Source organism: Coregonus clupeaformis, unplaced genomic scaffold (assembly GCF_020615455.1).
Source record: "Coregonus clupeaformis isolate EN_2021a unplaced genomic scaffold, ASM2061545v1 scaf0195, whole genome shotgun sequence".
Classification (NCBI taxonomy): Eukaryota; Metazoa; Chordata; class Actinopteri; order Salmoniformes; family Salmonidae; genus Coregonus; species Coregonus clupeaformis.
Window position 1 is genome coordinate 203,251 of NW_025533650.1, and position 8,676 is coordinate 211,926.

Below are 8,676 nucleotides of genomic sequence, written 5' to 3' on the forward strand. Positions count from 1 at the left end.
ACCCAAATATCACTAAGCCAACAGCATTTCGATTACGTTTGCATAGTGGCATTTTCCTTTTCTTAAGTGGAGTAAGAGAGTATACCATTCGGTCAATCAGAGATCCAATATTCTATGAACAAGGGTTGGGCTTTAAGAGGTGTTTACCAACCTTCCAGATCTACAACCACTATTTGTGCAAAAAAAATCAGATTGCTATGGAACTGTGATTATGATTTGATTCACAAGGACACATTCTGTCCTCATGTAGCAATAACTGTAGTCCCTCAGATATCGTTCGCATTAATGGTCCTAATTGCATTTAGGTAGTTGCAAAAGGTCCATCATTAAGGAAACACGTCAAATCACCTAAGCACCTGAAACCATGGCTGCAGTCCAAATTCAAAGTATATAGCCCTCGGCCCTAAACCCTCAGCCCTTGAATGACGTTTTACATCGTCACATCCGAGTGTACCTTAAATGTCCCTTGCCTAAGTGAGGGAAAGTGATGATCAGAGAGGCAACGTCCTTAGTGGAAATCTTGAAGTTGAGCTTAAAAACAACGAACCTAAAGCTATTAATGTACCTAGCAAGCTAACGTAGCTAGCTAGCTACAGTTACCCATAGCTGGCTAGCTAGCTTTATAGTTTGGTCATTTATTCCAATACATTTCAGAGTTCCCAAAAATATGTTTATGAAGCTAGCTACGTTTTGGTCCTCTGTAGCTCAATTGGTAGAGCATGGCGCTTGTAACGCCAGGGTAGTGGGTTCGATCCCCGGGACCACCCATACGTGAAAATGTATGCACACATGACTGTAAGTCGCTTTGGATAAAAGCGTCTGCTAAATGGCATATTATATTATTATATATTTTTATAGGCTCCTCACTACTATTTTTTAGCAAGCTAGCATCATAATTCTGTCTGACAGGCCGAAAATGCAGCCGTGTTGATTAAATGTGACACTTCGCGGCCACTGGAGTATGACACTTGACTACAGTTTGCATTGAATTGTGGGTCATATCAACCCCACAAGTTCTTCACTCGCTCCCTCGAGCTAAATCGAGTGCCGAGGGGGCAATGTTAGTGAATTGGACCTCCACTTAAGATGTAAATCAAACTGCATCCAGTTTCGAAGGGGATTCCCCCAAGGGAAAATGGCTAGTGCAAGGGCTGAGGGGTTCAAAAAATAAAGTGTTTGGACTGCAGCCCATTTCCACCACCCTGACTCTCCCTATCACTGCAGCTTTAGCATGTTGACGTAGTCACACTAGTCTGCTGGTCGGAGCATGCTCAGTGCATCAGGTCTATAAAGGGGCGGGGTTAACCCTGCTCTTACGCTCCACCCTTTTCAAAGGCTTTGTCGTGATTGAATGAGCCTGGCCCCGCCCCTGACAGGTCTTTAAGGTATTTTTCCCAGTCTTCCCGGCAACAGGCTGGCTTTGGCACCCGATTGGCTGCTGCTGGCTTTGGAGGTTGTTGAAAGGTGTGGTGGAAGAGATTACGCTGTCCTGCATGGCTGGACTGCCCCTGGTGGTGGGAGGTGGTATGACAGGCAGCAGCTGTTTCCCCTTCCTTGGTTTCCAGGGGGAAAGGATGGGTGCTATGAGGACCGAGGTGGGACCGGGCTCAGAACAGAGACCCGCTTTGTTGCTCGATGACTCTCCCTCTCCGCTCTCCTCATCTTCCTTTCTCTCATTCTCCTGGTCGCTGGTGGGGTCCAGGGGGTGTGGGGGTACCCCTGAAGCTGCCGAGGGGACGTCTCCCCCCTCCTTCCCCCTCTCCTCTCCTCCACCGGCGTTAAGCCTCTTACAGAGTACAGGAGGAGGGGTGTCAGAGTCTGTGTCTGACCAACTCAGTCTGCGCTTCTGGAGAGAGACAGAGATAATGTTTTCAGCCACAACTTGTTATCAACATATTATTGTGTGTGCGCGCGTGCATGTTTGTGTGTTCTCACCTTGACAGGGATGTGTGACTGGTCTCTGTGCTTGTGTGGGGGGGTGCTGCATGGGGTGTCCCGGAGTGAGAGGTGAGGGGGGGAGAGGGTAGGGGCAGTAGGTGGGGCCAAGGGGGACACCTGTGGAAACCACATCTTCAGCATCGTCTCCACCTGGAGAAGAGTGTTCATATACTTCTCCCTACGGAGGTGGAGAGAGAGGGGAAGGAGGGGATGGAGAGTTAGAGAGAGGAGGATTATAAGGTTTAGAAAACAACCATTCTAAGAATAGCATAGACATTAACATTCCTGGTCTCATCTAACGTTACTAAACACAGATCCAGACTAAATACAGTTCTCTCTATAAACATTCAAACTGGACTTCTTATTATGAAAGTTATCTTTTTCTGCTGTTGTGACAGAATGCTGAAACTGAGTAGTGCAGGGTTGAGTCCAGTAAGCACATAAACAGGTGTGTGTGTGTGGTCTTACCCGATGTTGGGTCTCCGTAAGATCCCTACGATCCTCTGGATGCGGTCCATGGCTGCGCTCTGCTGGAAACTACTCAGACCTGTCAATCAAATACATAATCCTCCAGTCAACATTCACACTATAACTGTCAGACACACTCCAGACACACACCAATATGCCTACAGATGAAAACTACAGACACAGTAGCTGCAGACTAGATCAATACAGACTAGATCAATACAGACTAGATCAATACAGACTAGAATATTACAGACTAGATCAATACAGGCTGGCTCAATACAGGCTGCAGCATCACACACCAGTGTAGGAGAATGGTGCTTACCACGGTCAAATCGTCCCCCCTTCAGTCCATTCAGCAGCTCCAGTAAGGGCCTGACAAACCCCTGCAGCTCAGCACACTGAGAGAGAGAGCGAGAGAGAGAGAGAGAGAGAGAGAGAGAGAGAGAGAGAGAGAGAGAGAGAGAGAGAGAGAGAGAGAGAGAGAGAGAGAGAGAGAGAGAGAGAGAGAGAGAGAGAGGAGGGATGATTATTAATGGGGTACAGTACTGTGGTCAAACTGTCTCTGAAGTTGGTTCAGTCTCAACATCTGAAGGAAGACAAGTTATGTATCCCTGTCTTCTATCCCAATCCCTCTATCTCTCTCTGACATTCACCTTCTGGGCAAAGAGCAGGTCTCCCTCTGTCTTCTCTCTCTCCGTCTCGCTTGTTCTCTCTCTCTCAGCTGTGACCCTGGGGTGACCTCCAGTAACCTCTGACCCCCGTGACTCATCCTCCTCACGGTCGGTGAAGCCGTCACACGCCCACTGGGACTCGGGACTGTCTGCCCCGGCACTCCCGTCGCTCCTGACCATGCCCCCAGTGCTGAGGATGACGGAGGGCGAGCGTTCGGACAGGAAGACGTCGGTGTCATCCTCCGCCTGCTCAGAGTGGCTGAACAGGTAGCTGTCACTGGAGCTCAGCGAATCAACGGAGGGCTGGGAGGAAGTGCTCCCCTGCGATTGCATCACTGTGGGTTTGGAGAGAGAGGGGGAAAGGGGGGAGAGGAGAGAGAGCAGGGGGGAGAGGGGTAAGGAGAGAGAGGATTTAGAAGAACAGCCAAGTAACAAAATGTGCCCTCTATGACAACAGCCAAATTACATTGTATATTCAACTGAGAGAATGAAAAATACAACCCATATTTATGTTTATTTATTTTCCCTTTTGTACTTTAACTCTTTGCATATAATATGACATTTGAAATGCCTTTATTCTTTTGGAACTTTTGTGAGTGTAATGTTTACTGCAAAACATTTTTTGGGGGTTATTTCACTTTTGTTTATTATCTATTTCACTTGCTTTGGCAATGTAAACATATTTTCCCCATGCCAATAAAGCCCCTTAAATTGAAATTGAATTGAAAGAGGAAGAGGGACATTGCTGTGGAAATTGCTATAGGGGAGACATTTCTTTTAAATCCTACAACCCAAAAATAATAACACCAATTCAAAATGGTGGGTCTACCAGTGGCCTAGTTTAACATGATGTAGAGCGCGACTGGGGGTATGCAGTAGGCACACAATGGCAGTGCATGTCTGGCTCCCATTGAGGAGAGAGGAGATGGGGAAAGAGAGAGTGAAACGTGAGGGGGAAGGGTGCGAGTAGAATAAGCAGTAGTAGAATCCAATAAGGCAGGCTGGGTCTCTCTCTCTCTGCCTCTCTCTCCTCCACTGCCTCTGGGGTTCTCTCTCTCTCTCACCCCTCCCCTCTGTCTCGCTCTTTCTCTCCATCCCCCTCACTCTGATTCACTCACTATACCACCCCCCTTCTCTCAGTTTTTCTGTATGCCTCCCATCTCTTCCTCTCTTTTTCTACCCTCTAACCCCCTCCTCTTTGTGTGCTTTCTGCTGTAGACAGTCCTCCTCTCTCCTTTCCTTCCTCTCTAACCTTCTCTCTCTCAATTCAATTTCAATTTCAATTTAAGGGCTTTATTGGCATGGGAAACGTATGTTAACATTGCCAAAGCAAGTGAAGTAGATAGTAAACAAAAGTGAAATAAACAATAAATCTCTCTCTCTCTTTAATCTGGGAGTCCCTGTTGGTTCGTGACCTCAGACTACACTAAGAGGGGTAACGTGAGCCCACTAGTATCTCCACACACAAAGTCTAACGCCCACCACCTAAAAATACACCCTTTTCTATCTACACCCTTTTCTATCTACACACAAATGTACACATACATACAGTTTACCACCCCCCCCTCTCGCCACGCACATTCTGCTAGAAAGTAAACCCTCTGTGATAATAGTTCCTCTGCAATGTACACACACACACACACACACAGACTTCACTGTTTAATAGCATGTCACAGAAGTTGTGATTTTTACAAGAAAGGGACCACAGCAGTGGCGGCTCCTGAAAAAATTCTCAGGAGGGGCAATTTTTCTGATGATTTAGGTGACCTACACACATTTTTAAAAAGATATGTCCAGCAACAACATGAAGACAGGGGCAGCATATAAGTCAATACCAGAATCATTTATTGACTGATCTCAGGGAGTGCTCCTAATCTCAGCTTGTTACCTGTATAAAAGACACCTGTCCACAGAAGCAATCAATCAATCAGATTCCAAACTCTCCACCATGGCCAAGACCAAAGAGCTCTCCAAGGATGTCAGGGACAAGATTGGAGACCTACACAAGGCTGGAATAATAATAATAATAATAATAATATGCCATTTAGCAGACGCTTTTATCCAAAGCGACTTACAGTCATGCGTGCATACATTTTTGTGTATGGGTGGTCCCGGGGATCGAACCCACTACCTTGGCGTTACAAGCGCCGTGCTCTACCAGCTGAGCTACAGAAAGTGGATACTCATGGATGCGCATCGCAATTGTAAAATGTAAACACAATTGGAGACACCACGTCATTTTTGGAGACATGTTATTGACAGTAAACTATTGTAGATGCGACTGCTAACTAAATAAAACATTTTAGCTGGCTAGCTAATCATCTTAGCTAAATGTGGGGCAAACAATTCAGTTATTTACCGTTAATTTGAGGGATTGGGGTGAAAGAAATCGAGTTACATAGTGATACTTTACGATATACTGTATTGACAATATCGCAATATAACCATATCCACCCTGTCCAAAGTCTCTACTTGGTCTCAGTTCTCCAGTAAACTTGTGATTATCAACACTAACCTCATCGTTGTGGCGGCGGACAGCTAGCCTGTATCCCTCATCCAGTTGAGTGGCAATGTTATTTTTTTCGTTCGTACCATTTTTTGGAAAATCCTCGGGTGTAGGACTTCCCCCTTTAGTAGAAACCTGTTGAATTATTACATTTGGTCTGGGAGGTCCTAATTGTTTCGTTGCCAATTTATCTTCATTTGTTCGCCGACAAAAAGGAAATTCTTTCAAAGACACAATCGAGTTGCACTGAAGCCTAGCCATGTTGATAGTAGTAGTGAATTGATTGACGCTGCTACCCTCTCTTTTCTTAGTTACGTTCATGTGACGAAAGCGCGTAAGTGCAAGCCCACAGACACCCATTGAGATTGTATTGAAGGCTCTGAAATTTGAAAAAAATAGATTTTACATGGGAGTCTATGACAGAAGTTCTGGGCGATTTTCAATCTGACTGAAATCGCCCCAAAAGGGGGGTGGAGCCATTTGAAGCACGACTTTAGCCTGATTCGACATTTAGTGGCAGTGTGGCACTGTGGCAGATCAGACGTATAGATTACAACACTGATAACTACTGTTGCCGTGATATAATTGATTAGAAAAAAAATCCCTTCCTTTTCCCGTTTGGCAGTGCGTCGCCCATATCGCCCTATTGAACAGGCCGTCCCTGGACCACAGTACACTTGGGTAACATAATTGTAACAATCCTAAAAACGATTATAACAGATTGATTATAACTCTGGTATAACTGTTTCCTGGGACCTGTGCTGTCCCAATTACGCCTATCATTTAGATAGACTTTGTGGGAATGTATAGATGAATGACTGGATGCATGCCAATATTATGTAATACAAAGACCTAACATGGACCAATGGATCAACCCACTGCATCATATGAGCCAAAACTGATACACTCCTCCTGCCATTCCGTAGCTTTTATTTTTCAGTGTGTTTGTGTGTGTGTCTGTGTCTGTGTCTGTGTCTGTGTTGGTCCGGCCCCGTGCAGGTATGTAGGCTGCAGGGGAATTTCACTGTGTCTCAGGTGGTGTGTGTGTGTGTGTGTATGTATGTGTGTGTGTGTGTGTGTGGGGGGGGGGGCGAACACTGACAAATGTAATATATGATGTTAAAGTCTGACGTTGACAAAGGTCCAGCAATTGTTTCATGCTTTTAGAATGAACGCTAGCCTACAGCTCTATAACACTGTAATAAATCAACTAACAACGATGTAACAAATTAGGAGTAGCCTAGCCTATACCAAACACAACGAACGTAATTAAGGAAACATTGTATCATGTCTCTGGAATAGCCTATCACAGTCAATTCTGGTAACCCGCGCAGGAATGTAGCAATGTAACATTTTAAAGAGGACACTCACCTGGAATATTGCAACAAAATAACAGCAGTAGAGCCGCCCACGGTTGCCAGAGCGGCTTTGATAACGTCTATCTCCGTAGCCTACTTGCCGATATTTGTCTCAGACTCGTTGGAACATCAGGTCAGCAGTCTACTTCCTCTCACGTTCGCCGGACGTTCATTGGTTTGCCTCTTTGCTAGTTATTTCTATCTCCACGGTTTACGAGCGTCAACATGTGCACGGATACACGTGCCCACATTTGTTCGTGCCCTATTGGTTGGTCGTCTGAAGATACAAACTCCATTGGTGGAACCATGCAGCCAGTGATTTCTTTACTGCCTGCTGATTGGTGGGTCCGCGCGGTACTCAAAGCCCTGCCCATACATGTGGAGCTCGTGGTCAGGGCTGAGTGGGTAGTCTACTCGTGCCTCAGTCTACTACGGCTGAGCAGTGTAAACACACGCGCAGGCTTGAACCCCCACCCCAACATTTTAGGCCTATAGAGTTATTATAATAAATGCCTAAAATAAAAAGGAGTTATACTGTATAAAATATTTAGGATAGAGGCGTAGGCCAATAGGATGACTATTTTGTACCAGATGGTCTAGTCCTAAATGCTATATTAGGCAGGCCTATAACTCTGAGTAAACGGGTTGGCCATCGGTTCTCTCATGGACATGGGAAGCGCGCACGTGAATACGCGGCACCAAGCAAGGTCACCTCTCACATGGGGTCTGGAATAGAGTTCTGTTCTCATCGTTCTGATCTAGAGAAACACAAAACCAGTCATTATCAACGTGTGAAATAGGCTACCTCAGGAACAGAGAGGAGAACAAAGATCATATTGACACAGTTATTATGGGCTGCCGCAGCCTGTAGAATCTATGCCAGTATGTTTTTTTTGTGGATGTGGCTGTTCATGTTGTTTTGTACTGTATCATGTTAATGTTAGGCAATAATCGTTTTCAATAAAGCAGAAATGTGAAGATGTGTTTTCAATAAAGAGATGTGTGGACAGATAACACAAAGTTCTCAACGATACGAATATTATCTTCACTCACTGTATGTTTTACGGTAAAATAGTAAACACTTTTGGATTTGATATGGTTTTCTAGGCATGGAAAGCCAATACAGTCACAGAGGCATATAGCATAAGGTGCTTAGGGACCTAAAGCTTTCCATCCCCCAATACATACAGCTAAACATGAACCCAACGACCCTCCTCTTCACCATGCAACACACATAGGCTCGCTCGCACACACACACACACACACTTGTGTATTTGTGTATTTTATTCCTCTTGATTTTTAATTAGATATTTTTAACTCTGCATTGTTGGGAAGGACTTGTAAGCAAGCATTTCACGGTAAAGTCTACACCCGTCGTATTCGGCACATGTGACAAATACAATTTGATTTGATTGATTTGACACACACACACACATACACACACAGACCATACCACACCATACCACACACACACACAGAATAATAATGTATAGGCTACTCTTTATTTAATAAATAAATAACTCTTAATGATCGGCTATGAAAAGCCAACTGAGAGACCTGAGCCCTAGGACCATACGTCGGGACTACCGGCCATGGTGACTCCTTGCTGTCCCCAGTCCGCCTGGCCTTGCTGCTATTCCAGTTTCAACTGTTCTGCCTGCGGTTATGGAACCCCTACCTGTCCCAGACCTGCTGTTTTCAACTCTTAATGATCGGCTATGAAAAGCCAACTGAG

General features: G+C 45.2%; 1 protein-coding gene across 1 annotated transcript; it reads right to left on the reverse strand.

Moving 5' to 3' along the window:
• Positions 1 to 783: 783 nt before the first annotated feature.
• On the reverse strand, positions 784 to 7,114 carry LOC123484097. The gene is made up of 6 exons (XM_045214070.1): positions 6,955 to 7,114; positions 3,060 to 3,412; positions 2,729 to 2,804; positions 2,407 to 2,485; positions 1,936 to 2,116; positions 784 to 1,846 (listed from the first exon to the last, which is right to left on the reverse strand). Exons 2-6 carry the CDS (start codon positions 3,408 to 3,410, stop codon positions 1,286 to 1,288), a joined length of 1,248 nt encoding a protein of 415 aa, XP_045070005.1. The 5' UTR covers positions 3,411 to 3,412; positions 6,955 to 7,114; the 3' UTR covers positions 784 to 1,285.
• Between the last annotated feature and the right edge of the window lie 1,562 nt (positions 7,115 to 8,676).